The following is an 18,226-nucleotide window of genomic DNA, read 5'->3' as shown; positions in this document are numbered from 1 at the left end:
CATCAATTTTTTTGGCTATTGTATTTTCATTCTACCATTTACCTTTGCTTATTTTTCTAATTGTTTGCTAAGATTTTCTATTTTTCATTTATTTCCAGAGAACTTGTAATTGATTGTCAAGCATTTTTATGTTGGTTAATTTAAAGCCCTTGTCATTTAATACCAAATCTGTGATTCATCTCACTGTTGGTGTGTTGTTGGGACTTTTCAGCTCTTGGTATGTATGACAGGTGATTTGGGGTTGTATCCTGAACATTCTGTCTGTTATGTTTTGAGAATATTTTTTAGAGAAGCCTCCATTTCCTTCTTTGGGGGATCTTCCTGACCAAGGAATTGAACCCTGGTCTCCTGCATTGCAGGCAGATTCTTTACTGTCTGAGCCACCAGGGAAGCCCTAGGGAATCTTGGTCATATTTCAAAATCCTTCATTTTAGCAGACAACCCTTTTCTTTAGGTTCAGCATGCAGGTTCTGGCCTGCTTTCTGTGGGCTGTGATCTGATTTTCAGATTCTGCATTTCATTTTGGTTTGTCTGGTGCTGCTGAGGACACTACAGGTCCCTGCCAGTATTGTCTGAGGGCCTGGCCTGGCCTACGGGTGTTGTTGGCAAGGAGAGATCTCAGGCCCTGTGGCAGGCTTCCCAGGCAGGCTGCTTATGGAGGTAGGGTTCCCCTTTCCAGTGCCCCCTTCTTTACTGCTCCCCAGCTGCTCCAGTGAATATGGGTGAAGGAGGGAAGTCTCAAGCCCATGAAGATAAAGAGACTTCCCAGGCCAGGTCACTTACAGTGCTAGCAGAACCCCTGTTTATGCCTCCTGGATGCCTAGGTCTGGCTTAGTAGGGGAGGGGCATCTTGCGCCCAGTGGAGGAGAGTGCTTGTCTTGGTTATTTACTGTATGGGTCCCCTATAGATGACCCCTTGCTGGGAGCTGGGTTTTCCTGATACTTTTGGATGGACAATGAGTCAATTGTGGGGAGAGAAGATCCTATGTGACCCCTTCCTGTTGCTTGATGTAGGTCAGGGTGTACCCGTCCTGGCACCTTCTCTATGCTGCTCCCTCAGTCTTAGGACCCCCAGACCAATTCATCCTCTTCTTACCACTGCAAATGCTCTCCTTGGTTGTCACTTGCATTTCCAGGATTTATAATTATACTTAGCAGAGAAAAGCAGGAAGAAATGGATCTACACTATTTTGTCAGATTACAGAGTTTTTAAATTTCTTACCCTTTATTGCTTCTATAATTTCATCAACAAGGCATACTTAAATCCTTTGATTTTATCATTTCAGAAAAAGACACAACTTTAACTTGGCAAATGTGCAAAACAAAACAAAAAATCAGATAGCCTTCTTTGTATTTGTATTCTACCCTGAGAATAATCAAGACATGTGAAAAGATGCCCTAACTAGGCCTAATTAACAAGTTAGCTTCTTCTCAGACTTCAAATGAGTAAAATGATCTCTAACAACTTTGTTTCAAGGTGCAAAAAACTGCAAATAATGAATTACAAAGGCATGCAAAAAACTGCAAAGAATCAATTACAAAGGTTTACAAAGGCTTGGAAGATCCCATGGACGAAGGAGCCTGGTGGGTTACAGTCCATGGAGTCGGGAGCAGTCGGACACGACTGAGCGACTTCACTTTCACTTTTTACTTTCATGCATTGGAGAAGGAAATGGCAACCCACTGCAGTGTTCTTGCCTGGAGAATCCCAGGGATGGGGAGGCCTGGCGGGCTGCCGTCTATGGGGTCGCACAGAGTCAGACATGACTGAAGCGACATAGCAGCAGCAGCAGCAGCAACATACGGATACTGTGTGTGCATGCTAAGTTGCTCTGGTTGTGTCCAGCTCTTTGTGAGGCCACAGACTGTAGCCCGCCAAGCGTCTCTGAGGCAAGAATACTGGAGTGGGTGGGGTGCCCTCCTCCAGGGATCTTCCCGACCCAGGGATCAAACCCTGGTCTCTTTATGTCTACCTGCATTGACAGGTAGGTTATTTATATATGGTATATTTAAATTCTTTTCCTCTGCAAGGGTCAGAAACATTAAAATATAGCCACTAGAGGGCAGAAGACTCAAACTCTGCCCCACAGCAAGAGTTTGCTGGGCAAACTGCCAAACTCCAGAACCAGAGCGGCTGCTTAAACCTTACTGGCTAAAACACATGGGATACTATTTTAACCCATTCTTCACCAAACTCTACTTCCAAAATGGCATTGGCCATGGATAACTTCCTCGTCTTTGTATCTATATTGTGCATAACATGCCCTAATGTTTCCCAAAAAGTTCTTTGTAACTAGACATAACAATTACTGAATATATTGTAGAGAAACACAACTAAACTTCTTTCCTTTTTTTGTTTTTAGAATTTAAATTTTCCACTTGTATTATTTTGTAAGCAGGAAAAAACTCACAATACTACAACATATACTTTCTCAAAAAACAAAAAAGAATGCAGTTTTCTTAAGAAAAGAGCTTTAAAAGGCAGTCATTAGGAATATCCTTAAAACTATAATCTCATGTACTACAACTAGATCTTTGCTGAAAAAATATGAAGGAAACAACTCTACTTGAAACATACTTCATGATGGGAAAATGTGGTGATAATTCTCTACTCTCAGTAGCATTACATCTCCTCACAGATGTTCTGTTTCCAAAAAATAAAAGGAAAAAAGAAAAAGACTGGGGGCTTTAGAGAGAGACCAGTTTGGGCTAATGTGAATACTTTCTTTTTTTTTTTTTTTACCATGCCTTGGGGCTTGCAGGGTCTTAGTTCTCTGACTAGGGATTGAACCCGAGCCCTCAGCAGTGAAAGCCCAGAATCCTAACCACTAGGACACCAGGGAATTCCCTGAACACTTTTCAAATCAGAGTTGAGCAAATCTGCAGGACTTACATGAGAATGCATGCTATTTAACATAGACTATTTCTTGTCCCACAGCACCCATAAGCTCAGTCCCAGCTTAAATTTGACAGTAAAGTTATAAACTGCTGGTCGAGGTACTGTGATACTTAATATCTATTTTAAAATCTTGTCAAATTTCACTTAATGTGTTGTTCACTTATTCAGCCAGCCTCCACTGAGGAGGCTCCACCTACTATGTGCCCGTCACTGTGCTTTAGACCAAGCAAAGAGCTAAACCAGGAACCCAGAGAGGCAAGCATCAGAGTCCCAGGAATGAATTAAAGCACATTTATCCTTCACACTTATCTTCCAATAAGCTGTGTTCTTATAACTTTGAGCATATTAGCAAAACCCAGCTCTATTAAAATCTCCAAGGAGCTTATGGGTCAGGAAAGAAAGGGCAGTCACTCAGCCAATATATATATATATATATATATATGATTTATATATATGATTTACAGCTTCAAAGGGCAAAGAGCCAAGAATACGAAGTGTTCCATAGTCAGATAAGAAAATTTTTCTGTTCAGACAGAGCTATCAAGAATTCCATCCATCCCAGCAAAGTTAGAAATTCTGGCTTTGTTTTCCTTCGATTTTAACATATCCTTGTGTAAGAAATTTATTCAAAAAGGCAATGCTTTCTTTCTGATTGGTCTACAGATAGAGCTTCTTCAACAATGGAAAGATGAGAGACTGACAAGGGAACTCAGCGGCCAGTGGACACAATGCTGGTCGACAAACCAGAGTCCCAGTGGCCTGAGAGAGTGCTGAGACTGCTGTGAAGATACTGCTGTGAAGCCTCTTAGCAGAAAGAGGCTCACACGGACTCTGCAAAAGACGTAACTGCAAATATTTAAGACAAAATTACTTAGTAGTTATTCACATCTTGATGTCGGCATTTCTTTAAAGCTCTACCTTAAAGTCAACATGATCCAGATTTGAGTCTCAGTTTAAAGGCAGAGGAACCAGAGATCAAATTGCCAGCACTGCTGGATCATCGAAAAAATAAGAGTTCCAGGAAAACATCTACTTCTGCTTTATTGACTATCCCAAAGCCTTTGAGTGTGTGGATCACAAGAAACTGTGGAAAATTCTGAAAGATGGGAATATCAGACCACCTGACCTGCCTCTTCAGAAATCTGCATGTAGGTCAGGAAGCAACAGTTAGAACTGGACATGGAACAACAGACTGTTTCCAAATAGGAAAAGGAGTACATCAAGGCTGTATATTGTCACCCTGCTTATTTAACTTCTATGCAGCGTACATCATGAGAAACGCTGGGCTGGATGAAGCATAAGCTGGAATCAAGATTGCCAGGAGAAATATCAATAACCTCAGATATGCAGATGACATCACCTTTACGGCAGAAAGTGAGGAAGAACTAAAGAACCTCTTGTTGAAAGTCAAAGAGGAGAGTGAAAAAGTTGGCTTAAAGCTCAACATTCAGAAAACTAAGATCATGGCATCCAGTCCCATCCTTCATGGCAAATAGATGAGGAAACAATGGAAAGAGTGGTGGACTTTATTTTGGGGGGCTCCAAAATCACTGCAGATGGTGATTGCAGCCATGAAATGCTGAGTGCCGAAGAACTGATGCTTTTGAACTGTGTTGGAGAAGACTCTTGAGGGTCCCTTGGACTGCAAGGAGATCCAACCAGTCCGTCCTAAAGGAGATCAGTCCTGAGTGATCAGTCCTGAGTGTTCATTGGAAAGACTGATGTTGAAGCTGAAACCCCAATACTTTGGCCACCTGATGCAAAGAGCTGACTCATTTGAAAAGACCCTGATGCCAGGAAAGATTGAAGGCAGGAGAAGAAGGGGATGACAGAGGATAAGATGGTTGAATGGCATCACCGACGCAATGGACATGAGTTTGAGTAAACTCTGGCAGTTGGTGATGGATAGGGAAGCCTGGTGTGCTGGAGTCCATGGGGTCACAAAGAGTTGGATACAACTGAGCAACTGAACTGAACTTTCCATATTTTGGGGGGTAACATATTAATATGTTACATACTGACCTTTCTATGACTCTGTTTTCTTTGGGGTAACATAGAGATCATAACAATTTCTTTCTTGGGGTAGTTCTGAGAATCAGAAGGAACCAAGCACGTACAATGCATAGCACAGTGCCTAGAATGCAAGTGTAAATAAATGATAAACTACTGATCTTCCAGTCTTCTTTTAATTGTATACAGTCTTCTCTGTTCTACAAATACATGACGATGAATGCAACTAGTGATAGTGTATGTTCGTTTCCACTGAGTTGTTTCCTCAAACTGTAGGAAGACACAGCTGAGTGACAAGTCATGAATGAACATTCACTTGGAAAAGCCCCTGAAGAGAGCTATGCGTCAGACCATGGGGCCACTTATGTATGGCTGAACTGAAGATATAAATGCATGTCTCAAAAGGATCAAGGCCTGTTTTTTATAACTGTAACTGCAGGCAGAGTGCACAGAAGTAAACAAATCTCTTCTCCCCCTGCAAATGACCTTGACACTCGAAAGTAAAGATGATGAGAGATGGCACAGATCATAAACAGCATTCTTGAGCCTTAAAAATAATTCTATTAATACTCAGTTATCATTTCTACTGACTGTTTAGCATCTACAATTTAGCAAGTTAAAATACAAAACTATATCTTTTTATTTTAAAAAAACAGAGATAGAAAAGTCAGTTGAAGTAGCTTCTACGAGGGTCACCAAGGAAATAGGAGTTGCCCAGTCACTATGTGACTTTGGGTGACTTTCTTCATTATCCTGAGGTTCAAGTTCCCCTTACAGAAAACAAGACAACTAGGAGAGCTTGGTGGGTTTTTTCTTTTTTTATATATATTTTATTTATTTGGCTCCACTGGGCCTTAGTAGTGGCATGCAGGATCTTCAGTCTTCATTGTGGCATGCAGTATCTTTAGATGCAGCATGTAAACTCTTAGTTGCAGCCTGTGGGATCTAATCCCCTGATGAAAACTGGGCCCCCAACATTGGGAGCTCGGAGTCTTAGCCACTGGACCACCGGGAAGTCCCAAGCTTTGTGATTTTCAAACCTTTTGTTGGTCCTGACATCCTTTCTTCCAATGAATGATTATGTGGAAGCTGATATGGATGGGCAGGAGTGGAGAGTCCAGGGCCCCTATAAGCTCACTACTGTCTCCAGTCCTGACCTGCAGCTCTCGAAGGGCTGCCTGGAGCACAGTTTGGGTACTCTGGCTCATAAGCTGTACTACTCTCTAACTCTGTAGGGCTTAATCACGTACACTTATGGTTTATCCTTGACTCTCCGGGCCACACAATTAGGATACACTGCTGCCTTCCAACAGAGGCAAAAAGTTCAAAACCCATTTAGAACTTGAAAATTAAGCATAGATGGCTGGATCTGCATAACTAAATCCAGGAAGTGGTAACAAATGCAGAGATGCATTGCCATGAAGAATACTCAAACCTTCCAAATAAAACCCATCAACTTGACATGTGATAGGAAGTTTCAGATATTGCTCCATGATTTCTCAGAGAACGGGTTCATCAGTCTCCTTCCTTCCCTTCCTGACTGTTATCTTAGATCCAATTTAGAGGATGCTGAGCCATTAGCCGCTAGGTTGGGTCCTATTTAATGCAGCTATAAAGAAAATGTCTTTAACATTATATCCATGTCTGAAATATACCGACTCCTGTTTAAAATGATAATACCACATCCAGAATTCTATAATTACTATGTAAATTCTATTTTGAGATTTTAAATTTAAGAGCTTATAATTTCTTATGGAAATAAAATTTGTAAGAATTATAAATGGATTTTGCACACAGGAAAAAGATATCCTTATCTACTCTTAATAAATTCCTTGAATGAAATGCCTAACTACACAGGATATAAATGGCCTTTGAAGACTGGGATGTTGACAGATTCCAAAAGAAGAATAAGAAGCATCAAACCACTATTTACTTTAAATTTATAGCCACTCGTTAGCAGGGCCTTTAATCATCAAAGACACTATGTTTAATATTCAACTTGCTGTATACACTCAACCAATTTCCCCAGCAACTGCTCTTGGAAGTTCAAGTTGAGTAAAGGACTGAAGTTTCCCACATCCACACTGCAACGTCAAAGCAACAAATGCAGAATGCCTTGCATTAGAACGCATTGTGGGTGCTCTCCAGGACAAAGGTTTGCGAGGGCGCTGATGACACAGGCCACATGAGCTACCCAGAGTATATCAAGCTACAGTGGTACACACAAGACTGTCTCCAGGAAGTCTTTGTGACCTTGAGTTTGAGAGGTTTCTCCAAGACTCTTTGCCATTAGATTTGGGCTTCCATCCTGTTTACTGTATGCTTTCCTTGAGCCCAGTAGCAAAAGACAAAGGGAACATGTATCTAAGAGGCAGGGAGCTCAAGTCCATCAGCTAACTGACAGGTTCAACTCATTAATCTCTGGAGTGGGCTGGTGCAGACTAGGGACACAAGAGTACATGCAAGGAGAGTGTAGCTAAGGCACTAAGGCCTGACTTAGCATAGGAACAGGCCTGACAGGAATGGCAGACTTGTGTTAATGAGTAGTTAGGCACCAGCAGGGGCCTGTAGTCAGCTGGTTTGTTCCTGCACAGCCCTGCCAGTTGTTAAAATACTGTAATACTGCTGAAGTGAAGTGAAGTCGCTCAGTCGTGTCCGACTCTTTGCGACCCCATGGACTGTAGCCTATCAGGCTCCTCCATTTATGGGATTTTCCAGGCAAGAGTGCTGGAGTGGATTGCCATTTCCTTCTCCAGGGAATCTTCCTGATCCAGGAATCGAACCCGGGTCTCCCGCATTGCAGGTAGATGCTTTACCGTCTGAGCCACCAGGGAAGCCCCAAGTGGTTGTTCAATATTTTGAACAAATATTGCAGACATCAGATTACACAGTCCTGAAAAGGAGGTACAGAAGCCTTGAGAGGAGCTGGCAGGAAAGTGAACCAGAACATCTCAAGGGGACTTAAATAGAGAGCATGAAGGAAACAGTATTTCAGGAGGACCTTCTTGACATGTGGGTCTTCTGTGTGACCGCCCCAGGAAGTGCAGAGGGAGGGCATTTTGTAATCCTGTGCCTGGTGGAGGTGACAAGTTGCTGTTTGCTCCCGGCACTTCATGGGAAGTGGCTCATTGGTCACTTCATGATAGATAATCTCTGTTTATTTAGACAGAGCCTGGCCTCACCTGCCTTAGATACCCAGATGGAACTGACTAATACTCTAATACTAATTTTCCTGACTAATACTTCTTGGAAATCTCAGTCCTTTGCCACCTGCCTCCTGCCCCAGGGCACAGGCAGTGAGATGGCAGCTGGACGTAAAGAGATAAGGCAGAGGACTATCCCTTCTGGTTCGCTCCAGCAGGAGCAGTGGGGGTACAAGTCACGGCCCAGGAATGAGGAAGAGTCTTGTGTGAGGTGAGGTGGGAGGAGGGAGAGCAGGGCCTCCTCCAGAAGCCGGGTCAGTGACAGGCCCCAGCAAAGGCAGCTGCGCAGGGACACAGGGTCCTTACAGAAGCAGCCAAGCCAGAGCCAGACAAGCACAGCTCACAAGGACAGGGAGCGAGTCGCAGGGTGGGTGCGCCCGATGCAGGTGACCCTGGTGACTGTAACTGGAAACCTTTGCCCGTTCACCAGTCCCTGGAAGAACAGTTTCCTAACAACACACAGAAACGAAATGCAAACCAAGAATGAAGTCAGCTTGGGAAGTGGATGTGCTGAGGAGCTGTGACAGGATGACCACCATAAGGACGCTCACAGACAGCGGCACGCAGACGGGCCAAGATTCTGACAAACTGTGGGTCCAGAGGTACTGGGCCAGCACATGGACCGGAGTCTCCAGAGGCTGTGGAACCACAACCAGCAAGGACATGCAGCGAAGGGAGGAAACGCCCTCCCTCTGCACTGCCTGGGGAGATCCCCCAGAAGCAATAGCGAATGCACAGCTCAGGTCAGAGCAGACCCCACTGGGCTGGGCACCTGAAGCAGCGGCTCCCCCAGAGGTTGGGGCTCTCCACCCCATGTTCGTGGCCTGGTAACAGCCAGACTACCAGTGACAACCTAAGTTTACTTTGTAGAAAATCTTCTCACAATAGGCAGCTCTGGAATGTTTACAACAAAATAACCAGCTTTCCGTGTAAGCATCCCTCAGTGATGTTTGAATGAAGTCCTTCTGTGGTAGATAAACCTGAGCCCCAGTTATTTCCGTACAGCATAAACTATTAGATGCAGGCTGTTAAACAAACAGATGGTTGCCTCTCATTGGACCCCAGTGTACTGTCCCCACATTTCTTGTAGGCAAGACTCCAGCTTCCATGACTTTCCTTGACTTCCAGAGAGCAGATGTGAACTTTCTCAAAGGAGGAACAGCCAAGAAACCACCTGAAGCAAGATTAAAGGGACCAGGGAAGCTCATCCAGGTTAGGAGACCTGAGACACTGCACACACCCTAATCTTGTCAGCAACCAAACACTAAAGTATTGTTATAAAAGAAGCTCAGTCATGTCCCACTCTTTGTGACCCCAGGCACTGTAGCCTACCAGGCTCCTCTATCCATGGGGTTTTCCAGGAAAGGGTACTGGAGTGGGTTGCCATTTCCTTCTCCAGGGAATCTTCCCAACTCAGGGATCAAACCGGGGTCTCCCGCATTGTAGGCAAATGCTTTACCATCTGAGCCACCAAGCTTTGTAATAAAGTGAACTCGCTCAGTCGTGTCCGACTCTTTGCGACCCCATGGACTGTAGCCTATGAGGTTCCTCCATCCATGGGATTTTCCAGGCAAGAATACTGGAGTGGATTGCCATTTCCTTCTCCAGGAAATCTTCCCAACCCAGGGATTGAACCCAGGTCTCCGGCATTGTAGGCAGACACTTTACCGTTTGAGCCACCAGGGAAGCATAGTTTTTATGCTTTACCATCTCAGCCACCAAGCTTTGTTATAAAACTACACATCAAATCCTCTCAGATTGGGACACATAGTTTTTGAGGCAGGAGCCTGCTGTGTCCCTCTTTGCCTAGCAAAGCAATAAAGCTTCACTTTTCTACTTAAACCAAAACAGTCTCTAAAGTTTGATTAGGCACTTGTGTACAGACAGGCTAAGTTATTGGCATCAGCTTCACCTAATTCAGTGTTGCCTATGACTCCCAACACTCACACTGTCATCCATAGTCAATCTTCCAAAGTCATCCATAACCAGCCTTAAGCAATGTGTGTGGGGGGAGGGGGGAGGGGAGTGGAGACGTTTTATGTTATGATCAACTTCAGTATCAAATCCACAGGGCCTGTCTCATAATGAAATCATAATAATAACAGTTAGCATTTACTTATCCATTTTTTTAAAAAAACTTTGTTTTTGAAGGTTTTCTTGTTAGTGTGTGCTGGTTTGTTTTTGTTTTTTTTTGAGGGTTTTTATTCTCAAAACCTCCCATCCTGAAATTTATGTTCTAGTTGGGGGAGACAAATAAACAATAAAATACACAAGGTGCCCAATGGCACTATGGGCTATGGAAAAGAATAAAGCCATTAGGGGAAGAATAAAGAATAAAGGGAAGGATGTGATGAGGAAGCATTGGCAGGAGAGAGGCAAGGATGGACCTCTCTGAAGGGTGAGCTTGGAGGGCGGCAGCCCAGGCTGGTGTGGAGGTGGGTAGGGTGGTACAAGGTAAGGTCAGAGAGGCCAGGCCTGGGACCCAGGGGCATGGCTCCAGGTAAGTCTTGGTTGTTGTTGTTGTAGTGGTTTTAGTCACTAGACCCCATGGACTGTAGCCTGCCAGGCTCCTCCATCCATGGGATTCTCCAGGCAAGAATACTGGAGTGGGTTGCCATTCCCTTCTCCAGGGGATCTTCCCGACCCAGGGATCAAACCCAGGTCTCGTGCACTGCAGGCAGATGCGTTACCCTCTGAGCTACCAGGGAAGGAGGTCGTGTCCAACTCTTTTGCAACCCCATTAATTGTAGCCACCAGGCTCCCTGGTGGCTTAGACGGTACAGCGTCTGCCTACAGTGTGGGAGACCAGGTTCAATCCCTGGGTCGGGAAGATCCCCTGGAGGAGGAAATGGCAACCCACTCCAGTATCCTTGCCTGGAAAATCTCATGGACAGAGGAGCCTGGTGGGCTGCAGTTCATGGGGTTTCAAAGAGTTGGGCACAAATGAGCGACTAACACTTATTTACTTAGGCTCCTCTGTCCATGATATTTCCCAGGCAAGAAAACTGGAGTGGGTTGCTGTTTCCTTCTCCAGGGGATCTTCCTGACCCAGGGACAGCACCCATGTCTCCTGCATTTCACAGGGATTGTCTACCATTGAGTCACCTGGGAAGCCCAAGTTCTGTTAAGTTTGGATTAAGTTCTGAGTCAGATAAGAAGCTACCAAGGGACTAACATAATATGACTTACATTTTAAAAGGATCCTTTGGTGTGTTAAGAAGAAACTGTAGGAGGATAGATTACATGTGGGAAAAGCTAGTTAGGAGATTTAACAATAACCCAGAAGACAGATGACAGTAGCAGGGACCAAGGTGTAGCAGTGGAGATGACATAGTCTAGATTTACTCTGAAGGCGAATTGACAGGATTTGCTGATGGACTGGATATGAGATTAAAGAGAAAGAAAGAAGTTGAGGATGACTCCTAGGATTCTGCCTAAGTGAGCAAAAGGATGGAAGCACTTTTTTGAGGTGAGAGAGTCTCAAAGAACAGGTACGTATATGTATACATAAAGGGGTAAAAGAATCAGGAATTTGGTTTAGGGTATGTATTGTGGCTCAGCAGGTAAAGAATCCGCCTGCAATGCAGGAGACCTGGGTTCGATCCTAGGGTTGGGAAGATCCCATGGAGAAAGGAAAGCCTGGAGAATTCCATGGACTGTATAGTCTAAGAGGTTGCAAAGAGTTAGACACGACTGAGCAACTTTCACTTCATTTCATGTCAAATTTGGAAACTCTAATAGAAATCTAAGCGATGACTAAAGAGAAATTCTTTTACCCAAAGCTCTGTTGCCTCATCTCCAGTACTGCTTGTTTACATTTTCCCCCATCTCACTCCTGTTCATTTCTCCATTCCGAACGTCTTAAACCACATCCTGCCTCTCTAGCCATGTTGAAACACCTGGGTTTTTTTTTTTTCTATTTTTAAAGAATCACCGTGAGTGTGCTTATTGGTTGGTGACATTTAAGTACATAGTTAGTCTAAATGCCAAGCCAGAGATCCAAGCTGGAGAGAGAAATCTGGGACTCAGCAGAGCACTGAGGGCTTTTTAAGGCCCTGACACTGGATAAAATCACTCAGGAAGTGTGTGATGACAGAGTAAAGAGCTGACGACTCAGCCCCAGGCTCTTCAACACTAAAGGGCTGGAGAGGAAGGAATCAGGCTAAAGAAACTAAAAATAAATAGACAAGTAAGAAGATGCTACTTCCCTGAAAGCCCAATGAAGAAAGAATTCAAGAAGGAAAAAAGTCAATGCTGCTGACAGATCAAGAAGGAGAAGGCTTAGGAACTTCCCTGGTGATCCAGTGACTAAGAATCCATACTCCCAATGCAAGCAGTATGGGTTTGATCCCTGGTCAGGGAACTAGATCCCACATGCTGCAACTAAGGGTCCCATGTGCCAGCAACTAAGACCTGGTTCAGCCAAATAAATAAATATTTAAAGAAAAGAATAAGAAGAAGGCTTTTGATCTAACAATGACTTTGACAAGAGTTATCTCCATGGAGTGATGGAGCTAGAAGCCAGGGTGGAGGGTTTTAGGAGAAACAAGGAAAAGAGGAACTGGAAATAGCAAGTGTAGATGACTCTCTTGAGGGTTTTTCTGTAGCAGAGAACAGAGGAATGAGACTATCAGTAGCGGGGGATTTGGGGTCTAGGGTGGGTATTTTGTGAAGACGGGAGCTATTAAAACATGTCTGTACAATCATGAGAATGACCAGTAAAGAAACCCCTGATGCAGGAGATTACCAGAAGTGCCGACGCTGGGCAGATGGAAGGAGACAGGAAGAGAAGACTAGACAGGGACGGGGCTCCCACAGAAACAAGAGGGAAGAGGGAAGGAAGCTGATGGGTGTGGGGTGGGAGGGTGTGCTCATTCTCTTCTGAGAGCTTCTGTTTTCTTGATGAAATAGGAAACCAAGAGCAGCTGAGAGAAAGGTTGAAGGAGGTAATGGGGATCTGCAAAGAGAGGAGAAAATACTACACAGTGACCCAGGAGGGTGAACATGTTGGGGGAAAACTGTGTGATGGACGGGCAACACGGAGGCTCCACTTGAGATGGGAGGCTGTGAAGTTAAATGGAACTTGTCATGAAGATGTAGAGAAAAGGGAACACTTGTATGTTATTGATGAGAATGTAAATTGGTGCAGCCACTAATGCGTGGAGTTTAGCCACTCCACGCTAAAACAGTATGGAGTTTTCTTAAAAACCTAAAGCAACTGTCATATGACCCAAAAATTCCACTCCTGGGTTTACATCTGAAAAAACCAAAATCAGTAATTCGAGAAGATATATGTACGCCAATATTCACAGCAGCACTACTTATAATTGCTAAGATATGGAAGCAACTTAAGAGTCCATCAACAGATGAATGAAAAAAGAAGATGGAGTATGTATATACCATGGACTACTACTCAGCCATAAACAAGGGCAAAATTTTGCCATTTGCAACAACATGAATGGACTTGGGGAGCATCAGGCTAAGTTAAATGTCAGACCACTTATATACATAGCATTTAAAAAATAAAACAAACTAGTAAGTATAACAAAAAAGAAACAGACACACAGATATAGAGAACAAACTAGTGGTTACTAGTGGGGAGAAGAAGAGGAGGAGGGGTAAGATGCAAAGAGGATTAAGTGGTACAAGTTATTATGCAAAAAATAAATACACTATAAGGATATACCATATAATGGGGAATATCACCAATATCTTATAACAGCTGTAAATGGAGTATAACCTTTAAAAATTTTGAATCACTATGTTGTATACTTGTAACTTATATAATATTGAATGTCAACTATACTTCAAATTATAAAAAAAAAAAGGAGTCTCGTCACTGTGGTGGTGTGCTAAGAGGCCAGGAGCTAAACACATGAAGAGCTGGGTTTCCAAAGTCCACCATGTGCCAGGCATTATGCCTCATACACTTTGACTTTCATTATGGCTGCCCCATGAGAAGGTAGGCATTACTATCTCCATTTTACAAATGAGGGAACCTACACAGAGAGGCCAAACGATGTACCCAAACCACAGAAAAAAGCAGAACCAGAATTCAAACCAGGCAGTCTAATGCAGCACCACCACCACCACCCATGCTATGCAAAACAGCTGTCTCAGATTGGAGTACTCCTTTCCATTTTCAGACCTTTATAACGGCTTCCAAAATAACATTTTTTCCATGAAATGTCTAGATTTTAAATCCAATATAAACCTTTCAATGGTCACCTCAATTCAAAGCAGTTAACAGTTGTTCTCTTTGGGATGACAAGTAATGCAGAGGCAGCAGGATGGGAGGGAAAGAGGAAAGGTTAAATGAACTACAACTCTGAGCCTAGAAGAAAAAGGATAAGAAATAAGTTAGTTCTTGCTTAGAACTAAAGGAGGCTGACTGATCCCAATTACTATGTCCTAAAAATCAGAATAGATCTTCAAAAAATGGTGTTGGGAAAACTGGACAGTTACACGTAAAAGAAGGAAATTCGAAAACTTCCTAACACCATACACAAAGATAAACTCACGATGGATTAAAGACCTAAATGTAAGACCAGAAACTATAAAACTCTTAGAGGAAAACACAGGCAGAACACCCAATGACATAAATCAAAGCAAGATCCTGTATGACCCACATCCTAGAGTAACAGAAATAAAAACATAAGTAAACAAGTAGGACCTGATTAAACTTAAAAACTTTTGCACAGCCAAAGAAACTATAAGCAAGGTGAAAAGACAAGCCTCAGAATGGGAGAAAATAACAGCAAATGAAACAACTGACAAAGGATTAATTTCCAAAATATACAAGCAGCTCATACAACTCAATACCAGAAAAACAAGCAACCCAATCAAAAAGTGGGGAAAAGACCTAAACAGACATTTCTCCAAAGAAGACATACAGATGGCTAACAAACACATGAAAAGATGTTCAATATCGCTCATTATTAGAGAAGTGCAAATCACAACTACAGTGAGATATCACCTCACACCAGTCAGAATGGCCCTCAACAAAAAGTCTACAAACAACAAATGCTGGAGAAGGTGTGGAGAAAAGAGAACGTTCTTGCACTGTTGATGGGAATGTAAATTTATACAGCCACTATGGAAGACATATGGAGATTCCTTAAAAAACTAGGAATAAAACCACCATAGGACCCAGCAATCCCACTCCTAGGCGTATACCCTGAGGAAACCAAAATTGAAAGAGACACATGTATCCCATTGTTCACTGCAGCACTATTTACAATAGCTATAACATGGAAGCAACCGAGATGTCCATCAACAAATGAATGGATAAAGAAGTTGTGGTACATATACACAATGGAATATTACTCAGCCATAAAAAGGAATGCATTTGAGTCGATTCTAATGAGGTGGATAAACCTAGAACCTATTATACAGAGTGAAGTGAGTCAGAAAGATAAAGATAAATACCGTATTCTAACACATATATACGGAATCTAGAAAAATGGTACTGAAGAATTTATTTATAGGGCAACAATGGAGAAACAGACAGAAAATAGACAAATGGACATGGGGAGAGGGGAGGAGAGGATGAGATGAATGGAAAGAGTAACGTGGAAAGTTACATTACCATATGTAAAACAGATAGCCAACAGGAATTTGCTGTATGGCTCAGGAAACTCAAACCGGGGCTCTGTATCAACCTAGAGAGGTGGGATAGGGAGGGAGCTTCAAAAGGGAGGGGATATATGTATACCTATGGCTGATTCATGTTGAGGTTTGACAGAAAACTGCAAAATTCTGTAAAGCAATTATCCTTCAATAAAAAATAAATTAATTTTAAAAAATCAGAACAGAACCATAAAGGAGTTTAAAAGTATTTTTTTTCCCCACAGAATTCTTAAAGACAATGACAGGCAAATATCTTACTTGCTGGCAACACGGGTGATGTTGCCAGATGATGAACTCATCATCTTTATGGCCAACATTTTCTTAGTGCCTGAGTGCTCTTTAAAAATACATATTTGGAAATAAATACAATTTTCCACATTAGAAAAAAATACTATTTGGGTTCCTTAATATTAAAAACAACAGTAATAATAGCACCAGAATAACAGCAACTATCTATGTATGGCAAACACTCTGATGGGTCCCTTATTCTGTTCCCTGAGTTAAACCTATTCCACGAGGCAAGCATTCTGCTTCCCATTCTGTAGACAATTCTAGAGCTCAGAGGGGTTGAGAAATATGACCCAAGTCACATAACCAGTAAGTGGCAGAACTCTGAATCTGCGAACATGTGGGCCTGGATTAGGCAATAAACAGGGAGGAGACAGGCTTACAACCAGAAATAGTCACTAACTAGGTCAAAGAACTGTCACTAAACTTAAATAATAGACTTTTAAGCAATTCAGTCAGGGAAACTTACAAAAGGGTTGTTGCCTAAATTCAGAGTATACTTCATAAGAGAAACACTAAAGTCTCCATGACACACAACAAGCCCATATGGCTATTTTCTGAAGTGTTTTTTTATTTATTTATTTTAATTGGAGGCCAATTACTTTACAATATTGTCATTGTTTTTGCCATACATTGACATGAATCACCCATGGGTGTACATGTGTTCCCCATCTTGAACACCCCTCCCACTTCCCTCTTTCTGAAATTTTAAAAGAACAAAACATAACAAAAAAACAATTCCACTCTCTCCCTATTGAACCAAGTGTTCCCTGCCTCTAAATGTATTTGGAGGGAGATCAGAAAGAGACTCAGACAAAAGGGCCTCCAGGAAACCACTCCTTGCCCTGGTTTCACCAGGGAGGCTGTCCTTTGAAGTCTCTCCCAACAGTTTCACTTAGATGTTTTTCTCTCCAAAACGAGGAATGATTCCTCAGAGATCCACCACTGGAAGGCAGAGAAACAACATACGCGTATGTCAGGAGTTTTTTGTTTGTTTAATATTAGTTCTGCTTTAAACTTTGCTTCTTACCTGGATCCACATCAGAAGAGCAAGGAATAGAACAAGCTTCCTCAGAACTAAAAGCCTCACTGTTGGTCTCCTGGCTGGGTCTCTGCAACACATAATCCCTTATGTCGTAAGCTGACGGCAGGTCCAAAGCATTGCTCTCCTCTGTCTGGCTACCTGGAGTGGTCTCTTGGGTTGCCATAGTCCTGCATGAAAAAAATGAGACAATTCAATATAGAAGGCATTGCATGAGAGAAGCCTCCATTACAGCCATGGCTTAAAGCAACTTAAAGGCCAAACACCAGTAGAATCAGAATAATTTACTTTCCTGTTATTAATGGTTTTCTTTGTCTTCATTTTAGATCCAGTATTTTTTCACTATGTCTCTCCATTATGAGAAATAAATAATTACCAGTACAGAAAGAAACCATAAATAATTTCAGCTGGAAAATGAACTGCATGTCTGATAAGGATGAAATACTGTGCACCAGTACAATCCAAGGACTGAATAAATGTTTAACAATATGGGAAACTGTCCATATATATTAAATGGAAAAAGATTTTAAAACTACAGGTAGGGTTTCATCCAGATTTTATAAAATATCACGTGTGAGATGTGTGTGTATGAAATACACAGACCTATAGCTAGAAAGGGCTTTCCAAGTGGCACTAATGGTAAAGAACCCACCTTCCAAACCAGGAGACGTAAGAGACTGGAGTTCAACCCCTGGGATGGGAAGATCCCCTGGAGGAGGGCATCGCAACCCACTCCAGTATTCTTGCCTGGAAAATCTCATGAAGAAGAGCCTGGAGGGCTACAGTCCATAGGACTGCAAAGAAGAGGACACGGCTGAAGTAACTTAGCATGCATGTACACACCCACATGGCTAGAAAAACAAGTCTGGAAGGGTATGAAAAGTAAAAGTGAAAGTGTTAGTAGCTCAGTCATGTCCAACTCTGTGACCCCATGGACTGCAGCCTGCCAGGCTCCTCAGTCCATGGAATTCTCCAGTATACTCCATCTTAATTCCAGTGATAATTAATTCAGTGGTTTAATTCTTGGGTAGTGAGATTACAGGTGACTTGCATCTTCTTCTGTAACCTTCAGACAACTGTTAACATGCCAGGCCTCGAGGATACAAAGGTGAGTATGATAGATACTTCCTTTGAGTTGCTTACGTTTGGATGATC

The 18,226-nt window shown here is 42.6% G+C and overlaps 1 protein-coding gene across 2 annotated transcripts in view; it reads right to left on the bottom strand.

The window, feature by feature from the left end:
* The window catches only part of SHLD1 (shieldin complex subunit 1), a 94,085-nt gene extending 76,848 nt beyond the window's left edge, over window positions 1–17,237 (bottom strand). For both annotated transcript variants that reach the window (XM_068987805.1, XM_068987806.1), the window contains exon 1: window positions 17,060–17,237. In XM_068987805.1, the coding sequence (XP_068843906.1) occupies window positions 17,060–17,237 (178 nt within the window). The remainder of the gene's footprint in view (window positions 1–17,059) is intronic.
* Between the last annotated feature and the right edge of the window lie 989 nt (window positions 17,238–18,226).

Source organism: Capricornis sumatraensis, chromosome 15 (assembly GCF_032405125.1).
Source record: "Capricornis sumatraensis isolate serow.1 chromosome 15, serow.2, whole genome shotgun sequence".
NCBI lineage: Eukaryota > Metazoa > Chordata > Mammalia > Artiodactyla > Bovidae > Capricornis > Capricornis sumatraensis.
The sequence above is the reverse complement of the archived record's forward strand: the minus strand, read 5'-3'. Positions and strand labels throughout refer to the sequence as shown.